The 26278-nt window shown below is 39.7% G+C and overlaps 2 protein-coding genes across 6 annotated transcripts in view; one reads left to right on the top strand and one right to left on the bottom strand.

The window, feature by feature from the left end:
* The window catches only part of homer2 (homer scaffold protein 2), a 32665-nt gene extending 24701 nt beyond the window's left edge, over positions 1 to 7964 (top strand). For 3 of the 4 annotated variants that reach the window (XM_028013962.1, XM_028013960.1, XM_028013961.1), the window contains exons 7-9: positions 570 to 680; positions 3757 to 3837; positions 6190 to 7964. In XM_028013962.1, coding sequence (XP_027869763.1) covers positions 570 to 680; positions 3757 to 3837; positions 6190 to 6378 — 381 coding nt within the window. In that variant the 3' untranslated portion in view covers positions 6379 to 7964. The other variant, XM_028013963.1, reaches the window with a different exon arrangement.
* A 1654-nt stretch (positions 7965 to 9618) lies between these two features.
* whamm (WASP homolog associated with actin, golgi membranes and microtubules) lies at positions 9619 to 25970 on the bottom strand. Of its 2 annotated transcripts, XR_003595068.1 has the most exons (12): positions 25308 to 25970; positions 23323 to 23496; positions 23005 to 23155; positions 22092 to 22261; positions 20438 to 20648; positions 18486 to 18670; positions 17171 to 17257; positions 16944 to 17039; positions 15340 to 15751; positions 13301 to 13440; positions 11510 to 11891; positions 9619 to 11421 (listed from the first exon to the last, which is right to left on the bottom strand). XR_003595068.1 is itself a non-coding variant. In XM_028013959.1 (11 exons), exons 1-11 carry the CDS (start codon positions 25887 to 25889, stop codon positions 11739 to 11741), a joined length of 2361 nt encoding a protein of 786 aa, XP_027869760.1. In that variant the 5' UTR covers positions 25890 to 25970; the 3' UTR covers positions 9619 to 11738. The 2 variants fall into 2 exon arrangements, 1 of the variants encoding a protein (XP_027869760.1); XM_028013959.1 differs by having other exon boundaries at positions 9619 to 11891.
* Positions 25971 to 26278: the final 308 nt, after the last annotated feature.

Here is a 26278-nt window from a genome sequence, read left to right on the forward strand (position 1 = left end):
AAAACACACAAGCTCACCAATCCTGTCGGAGGAGAAGCTGACAGCTCTAAACCTCTGCCTCTAGGAAAACACAGAACCGCTCTGTCTCCAACGGATGACTTTCTCATCAATAATTTGGCTGATTATATTAATTCAAATCCATTCAATAAGATGAGAGGATTGCTCATAAAACTTTAATTTCTCGTAGGGAGGGGTGTGCGGGGAAACGATCATTAAATTCACCACAGTCCTGTACTTTTCATTAGTTGCTGTTTTCCCTGCAGCAGAGTCTGACTCCACTATAAATACAATCATTTCAGTTTCATAATCAATGTGTGCTGCGTTTGCAGCTGGGCTGGTGTTTCCACCGTGCTTTACCTTTTGCAGCAAACTTTTTCTTATTTTTTTTAAAATTTTTTATAAATTTAGTAATTAATTTCAAGGTGACCCAGCTTGTAACGTAGAACATATCGTGACAATCACCAACATTTGCTGCATAATAAATGGGTATATGCTCTACACGTCTGCCATACTCCCCGCTGAACTACCTTTCCGCAGACAAAAGAGAGCTCAATTTTCCCTTTGTTCAGATTGCAGAACTGGAGTCCGAGTGCAACGAAGCCAATCAGGAAAAGCAGAAAAACGCCCAGCTGACCGTTCGGGTGAAGGAGCTGGAGGCAGAGCTGCAGGAGAAGGAGCAGGTGAGACTGCAGCACATTCATCTTCAAACAGGCTCACTCTCCAGAGCTGGCATCTCTCTAAGAGCTTGTAAAGCAAGTGGTTTACTACCACTTAAACCATTGTGATTTACTCAGTCCCCTCGTATGAAGGCAATCACAGCTTTCAGGGTTCCTCTCCACCTCTTAATCCTGCAACACTCTGTTCCCTCAGGGGGGTTTTATACCTCTGGATAAGAAATCACAGGTGGTGGTGGTGGTTCTTTTTTTCCCCCTGCTGTTTATTGGTGTCTATCTAGCTAAACCCAGACCTTTACTCTGCCTCTTTGTATCAGTGCACACATCTTGGGAACCACACTATGTCTCTCAGAGCTTAAGTATGTGAGTGGCTTACTGTGCAAGTGGTTTTATCAGCTTGTGGGCCACCGTAGCTCTGATTAGTGTTACTTACCATGTTTCATTATTACGGTACTATACTTTATGATTACTGCTCCTTTTGTGTTTTACCTCAACTTTGCAGTTGCTTTGAATAGTCCCCCCCACCACCACCAAATGAAGCACAAATATGTAGATCTGATTTTAGACTTTCCTTATTTTACAGGTAATTAGTCTAATGTAATTATGTATGTAGGCTCCACATTTTTACGCAAATTAGAGGTTACTGGTGAACCCGGTTTCATTTAATTACATGTTTGTGCCTTTTTTCTGTGTTTCTCTCTCTCTCCTCTCAGGAATGTATAATGTTCCAATTATGCATTTATAAAAGGATGATGCAATTGGGTACATAAAAAAAAAGGGTGTCAGTTTAATAGATGACCTTATTGCAGCGTTTTCTGTTAAAAACAGGTTTGATTAAAAGATTTTCATTGGCCACAGTAATGTAGACGACGTCAAATTCAACCATATTGTGACTAATTTAATCTATGTTTGTTCTGAAAATGTAATTAGGAATTATTTTTACATTTCCAAATGTGACACGTTTTCGCAGTGACTGGACTATGACAGTAGATTAAGTTTTCAATAGAAATGAAAACAATTTGCATCCTAATTTTTTTAATATTTTAAATTTATGATTCGATCTGGTACCTCTGTGGTACCTCTTAATTTAAACTGACTCTGAGGAAGCACATCGTTATTGATATGTTAAAACCCCAATATTAGTAGTTCTGACGTCACAGGTCTCCCAGGATATCTTTGCTCACATTTTTTCTTTAAGTCAGGCGACGACTCAGTGTGTTTGAGGCGTGCCTTAAAATTCTTCCATAGGTGTGCCTTTAATTACCTGCATGAACCTATCAGAAGCTTACAGAGACTTGCATGGTCACCTGAGCTCTCTTAACTTGTTTCAAGGCGTACAAGTTAAGAGAGCCTTGTTCCAAGAGAGACTTGTTTGAAGTCCACAAAATTTTAAATATTGTGGACTTAATTCCACAAAATCCAATTTTTGTGGATGTAAATATCTGACGTAGAAGAAAGTTATAATGACTAAACTCTTCGTTGTACTGGCATTTAGCAAACGTAATATTTCCTTTCACGTTTTTTTAGACAAATTCAGAAATGTTTTTCTAAATCTAGAGGCATCTTCAGGCATCTGTAGCTCCTATTATTATAAAACTGGATAAAACGAAGAGTCACGTTGCCAGGAGACACTTCTGCTCTGACTCTGAGGTAGACTGCGTCTGGAATACACTAGTTTACGACCTGGAAGCTGGAATATTATTAGAACATATACATCTTCCCTTGGACGATGGGGAAGCTCTCACCCTGTCAGGAGGGAAAGTAGTTCAAAGAGGCGTTGGCTTATTTTAAAAGATTACAAGTGAAATATGCGGCCCTCTGGGAGCCCCAGCATTTCTTCTCCGCGCTATGTCGGCCACGGTGTTCCGAACGCTGACCCCGGGGGCTCGGAGAGAGAGAGAGAGAGAGAGGCTCTGCTGTATGCAGAGCGTTGAGATGCAGCAGGCGGCCCACAGAGTCTCATCTGCACAGTGACTCACCACCTTCTGTAGATGCACGCTGTCACTACCTCCAATTAAAAACAAGCCAATGAATTATTTAGGACCCACCGTGGTGCTGACCTCTGCGCTGGCCAAATGGAAACTAAAAGGACAAAACTGCCACAGGTTGCGCCAAAGACTGGGGCAATTATTGCCGGTTGAATTGCTGTGAATAAAGAGGAATGCATTGAAGCAACAGAGGATTGACTGTTACATTTTATAATGCATGAAACTTAGGGCTGCAACTAATGATTATTTTAGTGTTATTGATTAAGCTGCCTGTTACTGTGACGATTAATCAGATAAAAAATGGGTACATTCTGTAGATTTTTCATTTAAGCCTTTTTATATAATATTAGAAATGCATTTTAAAAATTGCAAATAAACAATTCAATTCCTTTTAAAAAAAGAAAATATCTTTTTACCTAAAATGCCAAAACACAGCAGTCCTTTCATTTCATTTGTAGCAAATGATGAATCTGCTGCGAAAAAACTACTTTTAGCATCAAAGTGTGAAAAGATCAGCAATTTCTGCTCGACTTGTCATCGATATTGATCTGCTGACAAATTTTTTATTAATAATTGGAAGGTGACAAAAATGTTCACAGAATTTGAATAGGTTGAAGTTAAAACTAGACCACTTGAATTTCACATAGGACATATTTACAAAGTTTTTAGACTTTTTTTAGTGTAGTTTTGAGTCTGTATACTCCAGTCAACAATGAATCGGTTACTAACTAAATTAGTTGACGATTATTTCAATAATCGATTAATCCGATGATTTGTTTCAGCCCTAATAAAAATGAAATCAACACAAATGGGGGTTTTGGTGCAGAATTTAAAATTCTAACCCTTTTATTCTCGACTCTTGTACTAGTTTTCATTCTGGCTGTAAAACACGTTACAGTATTGGCGCTTTGTAACAAAATGTCTTAATTGGATTATTTGTAGATTTCATCATTTCAATTTGGCATGAGACAAAATGCAAGAAAGAAATCCTTAATGTTTCGAAGTTAATCAAGCAGATTAACTTCAGCCTGACATGATTTTTTTTTTTTTTTCTTTTAGGTTTTGATTAACTTTTTTTCTCTTTTTCTTTCTAGGAGCTGGAGAATCTGAGGAGGCAGGCGGAGATAATCCCTCAGTTGATGGGAGAGTGTGAGAGCATCACTGCAAAACTGAAGGTGTGTTTAAAGCGCTCTGTGACAATCCTGTTGCCTCTCCGAGCTTTAATTTGAAGCAGAATAAAAAGGGGAGCTGAGGGGCCTTGAACACATCCCGATGCGACGCTGCAAGGCGTGCGCGGCACTTTCTGAGGTGAAGAGTGAGTTTCTATTCATCATTCAGCTCGGGGGGCTGGTGACACAACATTCCTATCACGTGTCTCACCAGCACATTGTTGATACTGTATCTATTAATAAAGGTCTGTGCCCTGCACAGTGCTGAGTGGATTATTGGCTCTTTGTTGAGGAAGGAAAAAATAAAAAATAAAGCTTTTCAGGGATGCTTTCCTCTCAGGATACATTAGTTTCCTGGTGGAGCAGGTTTTCTGTTTAGTGAATAAAATAAAGCACTTCTAGAGGTTTTCAGAGGTTTAATGATCAAGCCTTATAACACTTCAGTAGGGGTGTGTGTGTGTGTGTGTGTGGGCTGTGCCAGTCGCTTTGTGTTGAGAAATCATAAAACAATGCAGGTCTGCCTCATGTCGGTCTTTAGAACAAAGAGCTTGCGTCGAAATAGGCTTTTTTTTTTTCTTCCAGTGGTAACCGGACTTTCTGTAAAACCAGAAGAGCCAGGCTCAGTGAATGACAGCATGGGCTGCTGGTGCCAAGACTAACACGAGCCGCTCGCTGATGCTGACGCTCATTTCACCCTGTGCTGGCTGACTCAGAGCAGGATGATCATCCAGACTGTCACGAATGTGCTGCTTTTCAGTCGCAGCGTGGAGGAGAGTAAAGCCAACAGTGGCATTCCTGTAGTTGCTTCACATCACAAACTTCACCCCAGGACTGGATTCTGCCAGCTGGGTGGAGAATAATGGCTGGAGCAGATTATCTAACCGGTTATACAAACAGACACGACCCATAGCTGGATTCCTCAGATAGCGCCGTCTGTTGAACTTTAAACCAAAACCTGAGGCAGGTTTCCTTTACAAAGTAAATCCCTTTCACGCATCAAAGTTTAAAAGCATGAAAATAAAGCGTCAGCCTCCTGGAGGTCAGTGTGGAGCTCCTCTATTTAAAGCTGACCCCCTCGTGAGGAGATCGACTTTCAGGAGTCAGCTGTAGGATGCAGTCATGCAGACGAACGTCCCATTTGGCACCCCCTATTTTAATCTCCTCCCTTCAAAAGCATTTGTGGCATTAATGTGTTGCCTGTTTCCAAACCTGATTTACACCACCATCCTCGCACTCTAAACACAAGTCCTTCCTGCTACTCTGCTTTTCAGATCAAAAGGAAATTCATGTGTTCATTCATGCATTTAGGGAATTGAGAAGAAGACGTCACGTTGCCTTGGAAACGTTTACACACCACGTTCACATTTTGTCATGGTAGAACTACAAACTTCAGTGTATTTTATTGTGATTTTATGTATAAGAAAATGGCTGATTTTATTATTATTTCTACGAGAGCTATTCTTAGTAATACTGTCACCTGTAGGAATATTGTAGGCACATTATTGAATGTACTTAGTTAATACAGAACTTGAGTAAAACGAATGAACGTATATTGATATGATACTTAGAAATAAGAAGGGATCATAATTGTGATGTTGCCTCAGAAGGAGTCAGTTTTAAAAAGTTTACATTTCTACCAACTCATCTTGACATTTTACCACTTAACTGTATCACTGTCATTTTATTTGGACATTCAAAATATGACATGCCTATTCTTATGTGTTAGACCAAAACAAGGTGATTATATAACTATAAAGTGGAATTTCTTTTACAAATCTGATTGTATTCGGCCAGAGGAAAACCTGTTGGAGGGAGAAAAGACGTTAAACTGGGATTCAGGTTCACCTTCCAGCAGGACCACAACCATAACTATTCAGCCAGAGCTGCAGTGGAATAATTTGGATCGATTAATGTCCATGTGTTAGAGCGGCTCAGTCAAAGTCCAGGCCTAAGACCTATTGTGAATCTGATAATTGTATAACTAATCTGATACTTGTTATCTGATCTTGGTCTCTGGATATGGAAAAGATTCTTGCAAAATCTCCTGACCTTTTCAGATTTTCACTTTGGAAAACTATATTCACTTTCCCTCCACATATCTGCACTGCTTTGTCGGTCCATCACACAAAATTGCAATAAAACATATTGAAGTTTGTGTTTGTAACTCGAGGGGCATGAAAACTTTTTTCCACTCTGCATTGAAGGGCAACATCCCCTGAGCGGTTTCTTCGTTTGGCGTCTCTAAAACTGGACATCAAAGAAATCCATCTACTTCTGTATCAGATCTGATCTTTGAGTCACATTTGGACTTTTTTCCTTTTCTGTATTGTAACTACTTTTCCACTATCTGCCCTGCAGGCAGCAGAATCACAGAACAAGGAGCTGGAGGGCAAACTCGAGGGACTTCAGATGGACATCAACGACAGTCGGCAGAAACAAGGAAACATGAAGGGCGAGCTGAAGAAGTTCATGGATATTCTGGATGGAAAGCTGGATGAGCTGCACGAGTTCAGACAAGGACTCTCCAAACTCGGTGTTGATAACTGAGAGGAAGTGTGGCAGAGCTGAGAGGTTGAGAGGTCGGGCATGAAGGATTCACTAAAATGTCTCTTCAGGGCAGAAACTATGCTGCACCTACTCCCCCAAAGTGATGTCTTTTCTGAATCTATCAGCTTTGGCTTGTAATAAACACAACCTCGTGTGTGTGTGTGTGAGTGAGAGAGAGAGAGAGATGTTGGCAGACTTAAAACAAACAAAAAAAAGTAAAAAGAAGGCAAGCAAGTCCCACAAAATGGCTGCATTTTGTGTACTGGCTTTGTGAGACTACAGAGAGTCGCACTTCGAGTTTATTCATCCGCTTCTGTGGGGGGAAAAGCGGCTTTAAAAAGCTGGTGGTGGGTTCTTAGATTCTGTCCATCTGTCTCTTTTCTGAAGGCTGTAAAACTTCTACATGAGTCTGGTGAGCTTAAAGTAGAAGCGGGGACTTAAAAGGGCTAAAATGAACACAAAAAGAAAGCATTATTAAAGTAATTAGTGGAAATACCCGTTTCTCCCCCGACCCCTTCAGATTTAAGTCCCTCTACAGACTGTCCTTGCTGCTGCCTCTTATGTATCTCAGGTGTGTTAGAAGACAGTTTGTATATATTAAATTATATGCAGATATATAATAAATGGCCGCGACACAAAGTGCCTCCAGGTAAGTTTAATTCTCCCTGGAAAGGAAAACAGGCCAACTAATGACCATCACCATAATGACAACTTATTTCCATTAAATAACCTTAAGATGAAAACAAATCATCCTTAAAAAAAAAAAAAAAAAAACTCTGGAAGTTTCTAAATGAGCCTTTTGATAATGTTTGCATAAAAGAAGGAAAACTCAGGACCTTTCCTTCGATAAGCATCTAACATGATAGTAACCCCAATCCCACCCCGAGTGTTGTGTTCAAGGACCGTTTTGTGTGCATTAGTGTTAACAGACCTGTGTGTGTCCAGGGTTGTTTGTGCTTCCTTCACATTAGTTTTTGTTATGGTGGTGGTTATTTTTATTTTCCTAGAGGAGGGGATATGGTGCTGCTTGACAGGTGAATAACTTTCACTGAAAACATTTGGTTGGAATGAGCCTTTCCACTAAAAACCCTGTCGACTTTGCTTTTAGTCTTACTTGTATGTTTATTTTTGGTGCCTCTCTACAACTATTGTTTCCAGACCAAGTTTATAAGTCTTGGATCTGCTTTCCACATGTAGGATAATGTGTGATGAGGACAAACTCTGCCGATTTAAAGGTTTTCATAAGAAAGGACTGTGTTGCAGCTGCTTTGGGGAAGTCCAATTTGAGACCATATGTTTGCAATCAAAGTGAAATATTTACCCTGTAATATTATTACACGAGACTATTTTTCATGACTCTTTTGATCTTGTCATAACACTGAGATATTTATCAAATGGACTTTTTTAAAAAACAAAAAAAAAACAACACGTATGTCTTTTTTTGTTTGTTTTTCCCCCGGTTCGTAACTCACCTGAATCTGAACGATTCTTCCTGTTGAACCGACGCCTCTTGTGCACTTTTGTGATTCTTGTTCTACGCTGTACCCACTGAACTGACAAACTGGTAAAGTCTAGTTTCATTACAATGCTGAGTGAGTGTCTTTTTCTCCTGCTGTAAGGGATCCAGTGTGATGAGATGGGAGCGTTTTCTAACTCACACTCGCGTACGTGTCGGTGTGTGAAAGAAACGGTGAAATCGTTTTACAAATTGAAGCGGGTTTGGGTTTGTTTTTATTTAATTTTTTTCCTGGATGAGAAGTGCAGAGGAGGTGGAATAAACCCTCAGAGCCAACTGCTGTCGAGGCTCCACCGCCGCCCGTCTTCTCCTCTGTTGATGTACACGGAGCCAAACGTAGCGGCAATCATGACGGAGACGCACGTTGAGTAAAGCGAGCGGACATGTCAGTGAGTGGCTCAGACGAAAGCTGCTGGTTTGAGGACCGACTGTGGAAGGGAAACACCTGAAACATCATCACGGTGGTACTGCAGCAGTGGATCAGAGAACATGTTGCCTTGGCAACTCGATCCCACTCAACTTTTTTTTTTTTTTTTTTTTTGTAAATAAAACTGTGACCGATAGACTTATGAAACGTTCTACTTCAGATTTCATTTGCTCCTTCAGAGCGTCAAGTATCAGTAATGGGTGTGAAGTTAATCAATATGCAGATAAATTATCAATTTTATGCCCACGTTGTTTATCTGATAGAAAATTAATTTATGCAAGGAGGTTGTCAACGACAAATCTATTCTTTAGTCCTTTTAAAAAACTAGTCAGTGAAATGTAATAAATCTAGCATGGTAGTTCCACTTTAAATTGAATAAGCTTCCACAGTACAAAACCTTAACGCAAACTGATAGCCAAGTCATAAAACTCCATCAATTATGAAATGTGGCAGAACATTAGTTAATAAACTGGGGCCACATGGAGCCAGTCTGCCTTTTGGCTGACTGAAGCTGCCTTTTCCATTCATGTGTTGCAAATAAGATATTTTGAATCACAGAATCTGTCACTTTTTTTTTTGTTTTTTTAGATTTATCTTCTGATGCGACTGAAATCAAATAAAGAGAAAAGTGGGGGTTTTTTCACTTTACAACAAAAGTCCATTCTACTCCAGAGCTGAAGCAGCATTTCTCTCCTGTCTGCTGTTCGTGGCTGCAGACTTTCTGCGAGGCTTATTGTGTGACTGGTGATGAGTGGGCGAGTTGGTGAAACATCATTAAGACACTATGCTGCTCGGTACATGTGTGAAAGAGAGAGAGAGAGAGAGACCTGGCACTGCAGGCCACTACAACCAAGACTCACCGTTACTATAGTAACAGGCTGGGGGAATTTCATATTGATGCACAATTGGCTGGGCTTGTCAAAATACCTGCCATCCTCATCCCTGGAGGTGCCCGACCTGGATGTTCCCCCACAGGAAACGCACACACAGAGCCGCCTCCGACGCAAAGAGGGAGGGAGGGAGGGGGCCGCCGCTAACAGCTGCTCTTTAACATCCACCCGGCTGAATTCAGCCACTCACAGCTGGCTGAAAGAGAGACAGAGAGAGAGAGAGACGGCTGCCTGGATGGACACCGCTCCATGACTCATGTTGGTGGGCGAAAAAAGTCTGCCGGAGAAAAGTCAGCAGGGTTTACCCACACTGGCTCCACACTTCCTGTGCGCGGCGTTTAAAGAGCAGGGATGTCGACCCGGGTGCAGCACGTCTGAGCGCATGTCTGAATTCAAGCAAGCTCTGCAAAGGTTTCATATCTGGGTTTATTTTTCATAAAACAGTACACGTGTTTCCAGTGCAGCCACTGCCAGCTCAGTGAACAGATGTTTTATTTACTCTGAACCCTTTAATGCTGTTTGCCAGAAATCAATTCAAACCAAGGCTTAGGTGATGAGACGGGTCGTTATTGCACATATTTATTAAAGACAAAAGATATCCTGCATTCCTAATTGATCTCTTTACGTATGGCATGGTGAAGGAAAAATTAGCTGATTACTTGGAGACAGCAGCTGGTAGTACAAACAATGCCGAATGTTTTACACACCACTGCTCTTCATAGCTTACAGTAAATACTCTGGTATACAGCGGCTGGATTATATCTGAGGAAACACGTAGTGATTCTTGAGAAGAGGGACAAAATGGGTTTAAATTTTCCCCCCAATGTTTTTTGTTATTCCTCCAGCTTATGTATACAAATATGACAAATAATGTTTTGGAAATGTAAAGATGCCAAGGCGCAGGCTCCCAATCGCAACATTTGTTTGAAAATTACATTTTTAATGGACCTGGCCCAGAACTTTGTCAACACCATCTGACAAAAATAAATATATATATATTTTTTTTTAATGACCCTATTAGTGATATTTTTACTCAGTTTTACAGACAAATGCTCCTCAAGAAACATTTAAAACAAAAAACAACATAAAGTCCATCTGACGGAGCTGACGCAGAACTGAACTTGGTGACAAACTAGTGAGTAAAAAGAAATACTTGATACATGTGAAGTAATGCTATTTATGTAAAATACATTAAAATGAATTAACTGCACATTTAAGTGAGATTTGTCGACACTGTCACTGAAAGAGTCAGACTGTCAGCTAAAAACGGACGGAGTTGACGAAATGCCAAACTAGCTCAATTTATATGATGTTACTGTGAAGGAGGCCATATTGTAGCTCATCAGGTCCATGAAATCGTTACAGTTTACTAAAATTAATCATTTATTTCACAAAATTTCATCGAAATTTTGTAAATTGTCAGTTATGGTGTTGACACAATGTGGTTGTTCGTCCCAACCTCTTTATTAAAAACTAAACAACATAAGCTAACCAGCCTAGCCCTCTTAGCAAAGGAAGAGAAAGGAAGACGTCATGGGGTCCTCAGAAGTTCTGATGCCCCCCAATAATGCCTGATTTTTTTTTTTTTTTTTTTTTTTTTACATTCTTTTTATGACTGACTGTGTTGACAAAAACTTGGGACAAATTTCAATTGAGTTGGAAAATATATATAAAATTATTTTAATTCAATTCATTGGTACTTTTATGATTATTTATTTGAATACTTATACTTAATTTTCATAATATATTCTTAGTATTCCTTTAATTGTTTTAAACTATTATAATGTATTGAGTTCTACTCCAGGACAAGGGATTTTACAGACACCATCCACCTACAGAGTTTAAAATAAAAAATATTCAGCAAACACCAAGAAAACATACACTGTTGACTAAACTAACATGGCCCAGGTTAGTTTAGTAGGATATTTTGTGTATATTTTATTCAAATTTGTGCTTTATCCATAGGACTTGTTTTGTCCCTCTCCTCAAGAATCACTGGTTTATTACATTCAAGATACTTAGTTAAGATTCAGAAATATGACAGAGGAATTAGTTTCTTCCTGTTGAGCAGCAGCTTCACTACAGGCCTCCAGGCAGACGGCTGTGTAAGTTTCAATCATTCACACGCTGCGCTTCAGTGCCACCGACCGCCTTTGCGTTATAATGCAGAACATCCCATTTAGCCATTCACTTTAAGAATCCTCCCAGAACTAGAAAAAAAAAAGGTTTCAGAGGAGATTAAATCCCGATTCTGTCACTTACTACTTAGCTGGATCGGAGCCTTTTTGGATCTCTTACATCTCGGTGCTGCTTTAGGAGGACCAATGGGATTAGTGTGCGACAGCTCCAACAAACTAAAGCGTTTAAGTCGGAGGAGGCGTAATCCCGTCCTCGTCAGAAGAAGAAGCAGCAGCAGCGTGTTTTTGGTTAAATCTGGTCATAGCACGAGCTTCGGCTCACAGCCGTGAAGGAGGGGATTTGGGGGGCGGGTTTGTGTCAGAGTGGCTTCATCTGCAGGTTTGTGTTCTCAGCTGTCCCAGTCGGCGCTCTGCGAGTCGTCGCCTCGGTCCTCGTCGTCCGAGTCGGCCGCCACCTTCTTCATTCTCATCATGGCGGCTTTGATGCTGCGCTCCAGCTCGTTGTCCGCGCCGCTCGGGACTTCCTCTCGCATGGGAACCACCTACAACATGAAGAGTGACAATGTAATTTTAGACTACAGGCTCCTTCACAAAGTTAAAAAGTTTCTGAGACACTAACAGCACAGAACCACTGTCGGTGTCATCTTTCACATATGTCTTTTAAACTCAGTGTGGCTTCATATTATAAATAAACCGATAACAACATCACCCCATGTTACTGTAAAACCAGAAACCGTACTATTCACTACTGCTGCAACTTCCTGATTGGTCACCAGGCGCTCACATAATTAGACGTTGTGTAATAAACGCCACCTGAGGAGACTTAATAGATGTAATTGCTTTAGTCATAAGCTTATTCAGTCAGAAAATTAAAGTCTTACAGCAGACTAATGTTTGTGTGAGTTTTGACTGTTTACACTGGTGAAAAATATTATGCTATAATTTGTATATTTATTCACTGCAAACACAGCAAAATATTGCAGTAAAATCTGTGGTTGTTTATGAATTTAGAACATTAATCTCTAGAGAACCTAATTTTAAATACCTATGTTGATAATAAACTGTAAATGGATTTTTTAAATCTTCTTCTGACATAGGTAGACATTGCAACTGGACGACAAAACAAAAGCCACCATGCTGACAAGTGAGACTTTACATTTGCTTAACGAAACAGTCATTTTTTACAAAACAATCAAACATCAAAAATTAGCAAAAGCTTTCATGTTTAGCCTGATAATTAAAAGTTGAGTTGATAATTTCTGAAAACAAGTCAGACTGTTTTCCCAAAACGGAGCCCGCCACTTTAACTTTCGGAAATAATCTCAACTTTTTCTTAAGCAATAGAGGAAATTTGTGTCGCTTTTTGTATAGTGATTTTAAAAATGCACAACCATAATACAGATAAATAAGTAAACATGAAAACTAACAGCTGTGGAGGAGTCAGAAAAATAAAAGTCTGATTTGACTATTGCTTGTTTTATATACCAACGCATTCCCATCTCATTCTTTCCCAAAATGGGAACAAAATATGAGATTGTAAATTTAATATATCCTGGAATAATTAAATACTTCTGATAAGTGATCTTGTGATGTAACCTAAACCAAACCAAAAGTTTTTATTCCCGACCTGAATTTTAAGGATGTGTGAAAACAAATAAAGCAATATGGAAAACCATCATTTAAAAAAATATATATTCTATGAAAATATCAAAGCATTAAACGATCTAAAATACTAAAACTAGCTGTAAATATATTGTGATTTTCAAGAAACATTTACACACTGATCTGTACTGAACTTCAAGGTTTTCCATTTTGGTCAATTTAACAATGCTCTCTCATAGAAAACAGCTGCTCTGTATCTGTATGTACAGTTTAACATGGCGTCAAATTTATCTGACTGATACGAAACATCAGCAGTGAAGTATCATTGGTGACTGTGCAAACATCTAACCTTCTTCAGTTTGACTCCCTCTCGGATGGCGGACATCAGACTGCTCCTCGCGTCTAACCCAGAGTTGTTCGTAGCATCGGGAACCTTTCGCAGTTTAATCTGTCCGCGTTGCAGCGAGGCCAACACTTCATCCATAGTTCCTGCAGTAATGCCAGATGCAAAAAAACAAACAAACAAAAAAAAAAAACTGAGAAATTATTTTGTTCAGGAATACATTCTGGATTAACTATTTATTTATTTTGTTTTTTCTTCTGAAAAAATAAGAGCAGTCTTCTGTAAAAAAAAAGAAAGAAAAACGAAAAAAAGAAGGGTAAGAAATAATAAAACAGTAAGAAACATTAAAACCCTTAAGAAATATTAAAATGGTATAAAAAAAAAAGATCTAAGAAACATTGAAAACTGAAAGAAATCAAAGCGTTAAGAAATAATAAAAATGGTAAGAAACAAAACTTAAAACATTTGAAAGAGAGAGACATTAAAAACTGCTAAAAAAGATGTCTACAAAATAACAACGGAGTCGTGTTGAAGTGGAGCAGAGGGTGTGAAACAGCAAGACAGCAACTGAGGTAAAAGCCTTCGTCTGTCCTCATGGGAGACGTTGGGAATATAGGACAGAACACCATGTGCAAACACACTTTCCACTAGAACAAACAAACACAACTAGGCCTGTCACGATAGCAAATTTTGCTGAGCGATTAATTGTCTCAAAAAATTATTGCGATAAACGATAATATTGTCTGAAGACCTTTTTACACTGATTTAATGGAAATGACGTAATAATGCATGTGATTTCCTGCCAAAGATAGATAAACTTTATTTTCAAAAGAATATTTAACACTGGAGCTGATAAACAAAATAAACAAAACAACCAAAAACAAAATGGATTCTCAGTCTCCATTAACAAAAAATGTACTTGATAAAAACTAAACAACATAAAGCCAAAGTGGAAATAAATACTGCATTCAACCTAAAGAGTGCAGATTATGAAGTCTGTATATTATGTTGCCCTTCAGTAATAATTAGATTTAAATAGAGAAAATGGGCACATCCACTACCTGATGCAATAATTCACACTACATGATTTTTTGCTCCTATTTTTCCCCTTACGATAATCTTAGCACGTTGGTCTTTCTAAGATTGTGTGGTGTGTTATGGTAGATCGTCGTTGCCGCTCCGATCCAAATCAGGGATTTTCCCCAACTGGGATCTTAACGCAGCCTGTTGAATGTGACAGGCAGCCAATCAGAAAGCGTGGATTCTCCTCCTTGTTTTCTGAGGGGAAATTACGTCGGGGAATCCCAAACAGCTGACACGGCGCAACCCGAAGTCCAGCCGATGTGGAAACAACATTAATGTTTATTCAACATGCAAAGAATATAGAAATGACAAGGGGAGGAGTTGGAGCGAAATTGCTACTGCAGTTGATAACGTGACGTAAATAGGTTATAATGATTTTCATTCAGTCAGGACTTTACGCTGACACTAGCCACATGCATTGCAGGTAGATTGTAGTACAGCATTGATTAATGCCTGGTTTTAAAATTAGTTCACTGGACTTGTAGCCATTATTTTGTGCCCATTGTTGGACACCACACGGCAGGACCGAACCCGATCGAACCGTTATACCTAGGATTTCTGTCGGCTAATATGTGGTCTGTCAGGTTTTGAAAATGGGCTGACAATCGGCCGATAGCTCTAAGATCGTGTAGTGTGCGCTGGGCTTTACACTAAGGAAATGAGAAAGGGAGGGTCAGTGGAGAGCACCGGAGTTGAGCTTTTTTTTTCATTCGGTGTCATCAACAGAAAGAGAAAAAGGCCGGAAGAGACGATAATGCCGATAATTGAAATGACGTCGATAGTTTTAATTTATCGTACGATTAATCGATTTATCATTTATCGCGACAGGCCTAAACACAACTGTGCCAGCAGTGGGGAAATATTGCATCTCCTGCTCCCTGCCCTCTCAAACATCTTCTTGTGTTTGTACGCTTAATGCAAGCTGCCAAAAGTCTGAACTTTGCTGTACACTTTCGTCTCACCTATGTTTTGCTTGAGCGTGTTCTTGGCTGGAAAAGGAGGCTCCTCTTTTTCGCTGAGAGGCATCGGCGTGTCCTGAGGGGAAGGTGCAGCTCGGACAGGCGGAGGTGGCATGGCAGGAGGCGGTGGTGGAAGCGGTGGTGGAGGTGGAGGTGGAGGCGGCGGCGGCGGCGGCGCAGTGGGGCACGTTAATGTTGGCGGAGGCGGTGCAGAGAAAATCTGAACAGGGATGTCTTTAGGCTGCTGCTTTTGGGGTGTTTTACTGCGTCTAGGAGCCGGGCGGATGGAGGACGGCTCGTCAGGAGAGGCAGACGGAGACAGGCTGATGATGGACAACGGCTGGGAGGGACAGGAGACTTCTGAGGGAGGCTTCCTGGACTGAGGCGTCTTCAGGATGTACTGTCCCTGTCGCTTCTATGAAGGAGGAGATGAAAAGAAATCGCATATTGAAATATAATGCAAAATCACAAAGAAAGAACTAAATTCCAACATGGGACAAATCATCTCTTTCTGCCTCTTTCTGTTAATTTTCATTAAAAAACCCCCAAAATTATAACAATTTAAATATAGCAAAGTACAGCAAAAACCTGGAGGATAACGAGCTGAAGCATCCATCTAAAGTTACGCAGAGAATGAAGAAAACAAGGTGGATGTTCTGGAGCGGCCCAGTCAAAGCTCAAGCCTCAGTCCTACAGAGAATTTGCGGCAGGATTTGACAACAGCTGATCACAGCCGACCCACATGCAGCTTGACAGAGGTTGGATAGTTTACAAAGAAGAACGGAGTAAACCTGCAGCATCCAGACGTAGGGGTGCACCAGTGATCCCCATAAACTAACCCCGATTTCCTTCATTTTGGGATCTCGGTGACCGGCCGATACCAACCCGTGAACCAGATCTCATGCACCGATCTTATCTGCCTCAGCAAAGGTCTAAAAATCAGCCACTGTCCTGTTTTGCTCTGCTGGGAGAGAGGTTTGACTGACAGACCGGCCCACCAGGTCATATCTGCAGTTAACAATAATCATCCCACTGTTATCAACTGAGCGACCTTTGGAGATCAGCCAGAAAACATCCATCGGTGCACCCCTGTCCAGATGTGCAGCTTGATTGTGGCTGATCCACACAGACACCCTGCTGGGATTGCAGCCAAAGGCGCTTCAACAAAACACTGACTTGAAGGAGCTGAATATTTACACCATCATTTATTTTATGTTACATGTTTTAGTTTTTTTTGTCAGTATCTTGTAGAAATCAGCTTTCAATTAAAAAAGAAATGGTTCTTTTTGCATTTATTTTGCCAAGATTTATTAATTTTCTTTTTGTAAAAGCAATAAAAAAAGTTGGAAACGTTTTACAAAGCCATGACATTTTCATCTGGGCTTTTCCATTTTTTTTTTGTTTATTAGCATATTATAATTTCAGTAACATCTATAATTTTTACTATTCTTCTGTCATTTAACAAATGGAAATATTTTTGTAATCCTGACCAAAAAACAAAACCGGTGTGTTTTTAAACAGAAACTCAGGTAGCCTTTTTTATTTGATTTTTTTTTTAATGAAGGAGGATGTGCAGGAGAAAGAAAGAGACAGAATGAGAAGCTGACCTCTCTGAAGGATCGTAATCTGCTCAGGGTCTTCTCTCGCTCCTGGTCCACCCACTCCTTCCTCCTCTGCTCCTCCTCTTTCCTCTTCTCCCGTTTCTGCAGACAACAGAGGGAGACACTGAGAGCCACTGAAGAGAGGAAAAAGAAACCTAAATCCAGTTACCTCAGTAGACAGAGCTGTGTGTATGAGGGTCTGTGTGGGCTGCCTGGTTGCTGTGGTGACGTACCAGGTGGACCTGATGATGCTGGTTGAAGACTATCGAGCTGTGCTTGGCCACATGCTGCTTCTGCTCCTGGGCGTCCATGCACTGATCCTGAAGACACACGCACAAAAGAAATCCATCAGCATAGGTCATTTTTATTTGAAGCCAGCTTTGTGTTTTATCAGATTAGTGGGTGTTTCTTCTAGGTCTAGAGGCCACAGGCAGTTTGTTAAATGACCCCTAAAACCACTTTTTTTAATGCAGCCCAGGGCCACGGATCAGTCGGAGTACATTAAAATACTTCAAGAGGTCACGATAATTTATGTTGAAGATGAATTGCTTTTAAAATGGGTGTTTCAAGAAGCCAGCGACCCCTAAACACACAAATAAGCAGCAGCATCTTGGTTTCAGACCAACAAGACGAATCCTAAGTAACAGCTGGTCGAAACTACAGACCTTAATCCAATAGAAACTGGTGGAGGAACATCAAACATGCCAAAACTAAAGCTAAATATTCTTCAGTGATTAAGGGCTATTCCTTTTGAACAGCTTGTCCTTTAATTTTCTTTACGTTACCTCATGTGTGGATGTGGTGACATTCTCATTGGATTTGTGTGTGTAGAGTAGAATGGGACCGGATGACACGGTTGAAAAACGTATCAACATAAGCGTTTCATGTCAGTCGATATTGATAATTATTGATTTCTTTTCCTCTTTGATCCACAGTTTTCACTTCACGTCATTGTTGTTTATTTTTAAGCAGTTATGAGGCACGGTGGCGAAACCTGGAACTGTTGCTGCGCAAGTTACTCAACAGGTTGTTGCTAGGTAACCAAAGAACGAGTGAGTTGATGCCGCCAACCTTGATTAGCTAGCCGTGGGAGGTTGAGGAGCTAAACCCTTTCCTCTGCACACATCTCCCAGGATGCTGTGCAGTTCTTGATCAGAGTTCAGTGAATATTCTACATACTGTATATTCTATCAGATGTATTGTCTATTGATATTGATTGTGTGTCCATTGTCCATATTTATTGTTATTGATTTACATTCCCTAAGGCTCGCGGCTGGTTATTGGAATTTGCTCCTATAGTAGAAATAAATTGTTCGATCGGTTTAAGCTTAATAGCTTTGCAACCTTAAGAATATCAACTGATTAGTTCAAATCTAAAATCACACATAATAAAAGCTGCAATCCATCCTCAAAATAAAAATTACACTATTATGAGCTTTAAATATGTGTATTTGTACCCTAAAGACAAATTAACTTCTACCAAAATTCTTCTTTTAGAAAGGTGCATACGGGTCCAAATGAATAAAGCGGCTGAGGCGCGTTTTGCACCTTTTTGTTCCTCAGGTAAGCCCTCCGAGCACAGATGTTGCCCCTCTTGGTCTCCAGGGTCTGCAGGCGTCGTTTGAGCTGACGCATTAGTGGCGGTTCAGCCTGCTGAAACGCTGTGTGGACCATGCTGTGCAGCTCCTCTGGATCCTCACACACATCGTAGTACACCACCTCCTCCTTCAGCTCTGAAACAAAAATACATTCATACAACATCACTATGCACACTATGGATTTACTTGTAACAATATTCAAAATATGACATCATCAACATAAAACTGCTGACTAATGTAAACACTCACCTGTGAGTGTTTACATTAAATCCTCTGTAAAGTTAGACAATTAGTTTGCAAAATTCATTTTTGTTTGGCCCTTCTTTTCAGCAAGTAGCGAAGGTCACACTGCTAAGTTTTAGTTTGGAAACTCTGGAGAGCATAAAAGGTTAAAAATACAGGTGGACACACACAGACACGCACACACACACACACAGCATGTTAATACTGTACACACACCATGGTGGTAACACCCCATGTCCCTAAAGGAGCAATTAGAGAAATATTTACATGAACGGAGGGGACCATTTCCCCAGAGTGACCCCAAATCAAAGGGCCTTTTCAATGTTTGTGTCAAATTTAAATATGTATGACATCATTTAAATTCAGTTTTTTAAAAACATGTCTAGCTCTTTCCTGCAGCTCTTCCTATAAAAAGTCTGGAGATGCTAATGCTTAAAATAACTACTCCTGTTTTATTACCTAAAGTTGGCATCAGATTTGACAGAGTGTTATTTTATTGCTGTTTTACCAATAACTCAGGACCAACTTTGACCAGCTCCACATTAAAATGTGTGAAACGTCAACTCATCAAATCAGAACTACGTTATTAATGAATTATAGATTCTCTAAAGCACAGCGTTTTATCTGCGATGCTTTTATTTTGTTTGCATATACATTTTTCTGGGCTCAGTTTTGAGATTTTCAAATAATGGCAAATTATATTATTTTTTATCATACACATTTGGAAAATGATTTTAAAAATGTAAACATGTTTTGTTAACAGCAGAGTCAGTTTTAATCTTTAAAAATAATGAGAAGGAGCAGGATTTATTATTTTGTCAGTGACTTTCTACTTATGGCAGCAGTAAAAATCCACTCACCGTTTTTCACTCCCAGTAACTTAGATTGTGTACTTTACCCAAATGCAATGTGAAATATTTCCTAATTGTACAGGAAGAAGATAGTTCGAAGTACTAATTGGTCGTGTCACATGACAGACACGGTCCTGCTGACCTCAGTCTGTCAGCCTTTATTATGCAGCTTTTATGCTAATAATTTTAATATCCCACAAAGATGATATGATTAAATCTGAAATGCTGTTTCACTTGATGATTGCAATTACTCAGGAGAAAAACAAAATCTACAATTATTTTAGCTTGTTTTTATGTCTATGATCATTTTTATTATAAAACTCCATTCCGTCTCAGGACATACATGTTTCTGATGTTGGTATAAGGAATTACAAGAATAGACAACTTTTTAATGATGACTCCTGTTCACATCATTCCAGTTATTATTAATCAAAAGCAACTCCAAACAAATAGGTTTTGAGCCTTGATTTAAAGGAACTCAGTGCGTCACCATTTTTTTCCTGATAGATATTTTAAAGTCTATTCTCTGGACTACAGGGAACCAGTGTAAGGAATGTATAACTGTATTCAAATAACTTTTTTTGTAAAGAATTGGTACTATAGAAATAAACTGAGACTGAATTGAATTAATTCCCTCAAAATGATTCCTTTGTTTGCTGTTATTTCTTTGTTTGCAGTTCACAATAGAGTGGGTCAATAAAACTAGGCTAAGCCTAAAACAAGGTGACAAACCCATTATTTAGAGGAAGTGCATACAGATTGTTGCATTTCTATTCTATGAAACCTTTTCACTAGATTCAGCACATGCCTTTAATTTGTCGACGCAGGGTGTCTATCTGAGCCACCAGCAGCTGCTCCTCGTTCTTCAGGATCTCAAACTTGGCGTCATAAAGTTCCAGCTGGGTTTCATAGAACTGCAGTTCAAGCTGGTCCACTGTGTCACGTTTCTGACCGGCCTCAAACGCTGAACCCTCCGTTTCAGCTCTCCGGTTCTGGACTCTCCCTGACAAGTTCTCCAGCTGTAGAAAAGAAAAAAAAACACCCTTGTCAAGTCAGGCTTTAAAAAGTGTGGAATATTTTCCTTTTTAAAATTCACACCCCGTTTGTAAATGTGTGCTAAAAATACTTTGACACAACTGCATGTTTACATGTTTTCAACTGATGTAAAAGTATGTGATGTAGAAACGTCTTCAGACAGTTTTCTTCTCTGCAACTCTTAATGAGGGGAGCTGGAATCAGCAGCTGCCTGCAGCGTTATGACAGTAAGAAAAAAACTGCTTGACATTCTTAATTATGAGCTGACACTTTATATTCAAACCCATGTCCCTAAATGCTCTCCGTCATAAAGAGCGCTGCGTGACGCCCAGTACTTTTGCAAAGCAAAATTATTTTTCTCCTTTTTCAGTTCAGACTGAGCGATCCCAAACTGAAAGAATTACTTTAACATTCGCAGTCAGAGTTCAACTAAAGCACAAATGGAGGAAAATTCACTTTAAAGGGTTTTGCTACCGCAGTCTTCCACAGTCAGTGTTTGGATCAGCGTCTCTCACCTTGTTGCTAAATTTGGCAAAGGGGGGAGTTGTGAAGGTGGAGGGACTTCTTCAATTTAATTGATCTAAATGTGGGTTATATTTGCAGCGAGCATCAAAAACCAAAACATGCAAATTACATAAAGAGGTCTTGATGTTTTCCGAGGGCGTCGTGCGCGCACACAGATACGCTCACTGTAAAAAAAAACAAAAAAAAAACAGTCCAACGTGTCACGCTGTGAAATCTGCAGGCACACCGACGCATTCATCAGAGTCACGGTGTTACGGTGCCACCAGCACAAAATCCTGCATAGGTGCAGCTCGCTGATCTCATTAGAAACACTCGCACATAGCCGTCTATGCAAAAGATTCACATTGATTTCACAGTGGTGGCCACTTCCAGCATCCTCAGGCCTGACGTTTTAACAAGCTTAATCAGATGAATAATGCAGGTGAAGATGCTGAAAGTGTTCTCCTGTTGCCCCCCAAAAAAGGAGAAAAGACCAGCTCAAATGCACAGCGTTGCAAATAATCTGCTGCAGTTTCCCACTCCATACTGTGATCCTGACATTAAACTTGCTCTACACCAGGCAGTCACAGAGCACACACAGGCGGTACGCTGTGAATATACACACACAGACACACTGACTTATTTATGCATGGAAGCAGGTTTTTTTTTTGGGGGGGGAGAGAATTCTTTGAGTTTTTAGAGAGAGCTTTATAAATAGATCAAAGGAAGCTCTGCAGCCAGAGATTCAGACTAGAATACAAAGCAACAAAAAAAAAAGCCAGCAGTCTCTTTAAATCACTGCAGAACTACAGCCACTACTAAAGCTGTTTTGCCTTGGTACAAAAAAAAACGTATTAAGTGCAAAAGGTTTTCACCAATTACAGAAGCCCTGAAGAAGCAGCTGAAACCCCCATCAGACGTACCCGCTCTTTGATGGCGTCCTTCTTGCGGCTGAGGCACATCTCTGCCGCTCGCATGTGCTGCAAGGTTTCCTTAGCTAAAAGGAAGCGCAGCTTCTCCAGTCTGGGAGCTGCAGATGCCCAGGCAGCGGGTCCAAAACGCTTCTTATCCTCCTCCATCTGTTTTACCATGCCTGGACGTATAAAGACAAATCTGTCAAACTGCTGCATCTCTCTAAACCTTAACAGACCTTTTATGGTTACATGAGAATTATCGGCCAGTTGTAGGTCTTTTTGTTGCTCTTGTTTACCAGGTTTTTTTTTTTTTCTGATAGCTCTTTGAAAATGATGTTGATGACATCCAGCTATGCCATCATTACTTTAGGATATCTCACCTGCTTTTAAAGTTTTATTGAACGACCTGGAAAAAAAAGTGGAAGTTTCTCCCACCTGAATTTCAAGCTGCTCCACAAACTGATCTATATTCTGCATGTAGCGTGAAAGCTGGAAAATAAGCTTTTGAAGTCAACTTTTTCAAACCCATGCAACAGATTAAAAAGAGTTCAAAGTTAAATCAGTTGGGGTTTTTTTGTTTTGTTTCTTTTTTACTATTTACTGAATTGGTTACAAAGAAACATCAAAGTAAAAAAATTATTTTACCTTGATTACCAATGAATTCACATTTTATGTTAGCATTTTGTTAAATTCTTTGAATAATTTTAAATTCTTCCAAAGACAGAGCATAGAAAATTGATTAATTTACATCTGAATTACAGTCATTTAATATCATATAAACTGAATATTTTCTCATATAGCTAAAAAAGATGATTTTATGTGGGTTTTTTTTTTTTTTTTTTTTTTTAAACCAAACCCGCCACAGAAATGAGCCTGGCGACATGATCCATACAAAAACAAAAGAAAAGCAAACAACTTATACCAGCCAGGGCCTTTGAAGTCTGTGCAAAGTAGTTGACAGTGATGTCCTGAATGGAGGCGACAGCATCCTCTGCTTTCATTCTCCACTCCTCCGCCTCCTTCTCCAGAGCTGCAATCCTCTTGGGACCCAAGTCCTCAAACTCCAAGGACTTCTGCAGAAAAACAAAACAAAAAAAAAGGAAAAGAAAACAAGTGGACCGTTTATGATCAGAATGTCACCTCATAGATCTGACCAACTCTGGGATTTAACTTAGACTTGAGATAAAGAGTCTTTAGAAAATGACTTGTTGTGTTTTGTTCAAGCTTCAACCTGACTCACAAGAATCTCCATCTTGTAAAGGCAGGCCAGTTCTCTCATGTCTCTAAAGGGCTGCAACAAGTACTGGAAGAAGCTAGTAGCAACAGTAACCAGGTCCTGATAGGCTTCATCTTCCTTCTCATAGATGCTCAGCAGTGCCACCATCCCATTAGTGGTACTGTGACTCTGCAGTAGCTGTAAAAAAAAAATAAAAAAAAAATAAGTGAACATCAAAACAGCATCACCTCAGTTTATTCTCAGAGCCGCCTGTTATTTTCCTTGTATGACTTTTCACAGCTCAGATCGGATAGAATCCGATCGATACCAAACACACAGCTGGCGCGAGTCATTCTAAACAGGCTGTGGGTGGTCTGGAGTTATAGCCTCGCAAAGCCATATCAACGTGGTCAAATAGAGATAATAAATCAATAATATAAATCCAGTGAAATTTACATATGAACAAATATTAACGTCTTTACAGGTTTAATAAGAGATGACCCATTGAAAATCACAGACAGGCAATGTCTGAGATGCTGACATTTTAACAGGGATTACAAGAAAAGCATGTTATAAATCAATAATTCAGTTTTTAATGGGGAAAATATGATAAAATAATAAACATAACACATTTAAAACGCCTATAAAATGTAGCACCACTTCGCATGACCGCTATTGAATTTGTTCATCCACTTTAAAAAAAAAGGGCTTTTATTCATGAAATCAATCACTGTAGTTTATAGATTTTTAATTATTGACATGAGATTGAAAAATTGTGTTTTCACTTTGGCATCAAGGACTTCCTTTTTGAAATTCTGGCAGCAAAGTCACAGCTGCGTCATGCTAGACCTGATTTTAGATCTTTCCACCACCACTGAGTGGCGCTCTTCATACAGGCAACTGTTTTCACTTCAGGAACACACACAGCTCAGTGAGGTACAAGTCTGCAATAATCCAGTGTATTTTGGGACTCAAATACTTACTCTAGGGTAGGTGTTTGAGTCAGGAAGATTACTCCTCAAATAAAAAAATATATATTTTATTTCTTAAAATGTTAGGATTATAAACAATGGCCAGATGAGTTGTAGTTTGAGTTCATTTGCATAAATGCTGCTGGAAAAACGACTACCAGATATAACACTGTATTTTATGAATTGTTACACTATTAAACCCCAGGTGTGGCAAATCTATATTCAATGAATTAACAAATATGTTTCTTAGGGTCATAATGGTGACATATGTTTGGAAAGTGTGTTCAAAAATAATCTTTTGGAGATGATACAGAGATGGAAATGTGATGGTTGCATCTGATTAAATATATATTGAACATAGTGTCATTTATTTATGGATAACATATTGGCTCTTTATGCCTTTTTCCCATCTTCTTTTATTTATATTTATAGTATATAGTTTTCATTTGTTGCGTCATTCATCTTTATTGCATGCATGTTTTGATTTCTTTGTATACGTGGATTATTTGTATTGTTGCCAACACCTGCTGTAAATTTCATGACAAAAGCCACACTGACAGATATTTATGTTAGACCATTTGTGAGCTAAAATTGAACTGCAAATGCCTTCAATTTTGGGCCCAAAATGTTGCAAGAGAAAATGTGGAAACTTATTATTAGCCTGAAGAATCTTGAAGAGAACGTAGTATAATTTTCACATCCGATCCTTTAAAAACAAACAATAATCTGAAGATATAACATCAGAGTCGTAGAGAAAATACTAACAGTTAACATATGAAATCAGAAAGATGAACAGCAACATCTGAAATAGTACAAATCACAGGAAATGTTCACAGAAAAGTATAACAAACTTCCAGTGAAAAGGTGCTTGTTAATTCTTATTAAAAGACAAAATGTGACTGTTATCAAATGCTTCAGTATTTGCTGCTGTTGTGTGTTTCTTCCATGTAGAAACAATGGATTAAATCAGCCCTTAATGAAAACCTTTTGTGAGTCAGACTGAACTCTAGGACCCCGGACAGCCGTGTGGCCCCTCACCTCCTTCAGTTGGCCCTTGGCCCTTGACATCTCCTCCTGCATGGTCTTCTTTTTGAACTCCTGTAGATTTTCAAAGTACTCATCCACATCCCTCTCATCCTGGGTGAACAAAGTTTCCAGGACGATCTTTCTCCCGCACAGGTCAATGGCGGTGCTGAAGTATTTTTCCAGTTTCCTGCACGGCGTGTCAAAGTCTCTCTGGTCGTCATCCTCTGGACCGCCGGACCTCCGATTCGACAGCAGCAAGTCCCAAATGTTACTTTCCCCAAAGTCGGACAAATCCGGGAAGCAGCCGCCCAGGACGTCCGCCACGCATGTGAACTGCTGGTGGACGTGTTTCAGGTCGTTCACGGAGAACAGTCCTGCCCAGCTCATCTGAGGCTGGCCACCCGCGGGGACCTCAGCCTTACGTTTCTGCCGCTGTAACGTCCGGTTGTGGCAGGTTACTGCGAACTTCGACTCGATAGCGTTCCACTGGACGATAAAACCCAACTTAAAGGGCTCGTTCTCTTCAAATATGTTACTTTTAACTGCCACCCACCCCTCCAAGCTGTCCAACCGGTCAAACTCTACACTGTCCATGTTAAAAACGCAGCTTTCACTTTGGCCCCGGAGAAACTGTTGGCTGTGTTTACAACGTCCGCCATTAGTGTGACGTTGCTGCGTTCACGTGCGTCACAAGTACTCGGAAATTGTAAAAGCGTATATTATCTGAGCTGACAAACAATTTAAGCCAATTAAAATTAACACACTATCATCGTTTTTAATAATAATATAAAAAAAACAACACTAAGACTAGGGAAAGCTACAGAGTCCGTCTGGTAACCTAGGATAAAAACATTTTAATTATGCCCATGAATGAAATAAGTCGTGCCGATGAAATATTAAGTCGTGGCTATTATTTTATATTTATCCATGTGACCAGACGGGTTCCATAAAAAGCAGCAAAATTACAGATATTGTGTCATTAA

Source organism: Xiphophorus couchianus, chromosome 4 (assembly GCF_001444195.1).
Source record: "Xiphophorus couchianus chromosome 4, X_couchianus-1.0, whole genome shotgun sequence".
In the NCBI taxonomy this organism is placed as follows: Eukaryota; Metazoa; Chordata; class Actinopteri; order Cyprinodontiformes; family Poeciliidae; genus Xiphophorus; species Xiphophorus couchianus.

Excerpts from the sequence above, each read along its gene's own strand:
- whamm (XM_028013959.1), bottom strand. The coding sequence starts at position 25,889 with ATGGACAGTGTAGAGTTTGACCGGTTGGACAGCTTGGAGGGGTGGGTG. Across the intron at positions 15,752-16,943 it reads GATTACGATCCTTCAGAGAG|AAGCGACAGGGACAGTACAT; the intron begins GTCAGCTTCTCA and ends CCTCCTTCATAG. Across the intron at positions 11,892-13,300 it reads AGGGAGTCAAACTGAAGAAG|GTGGTTCCCATGCGAGAGGA; the intron begins GTTAGATGTTTG and ends TTCATGTTGTAG.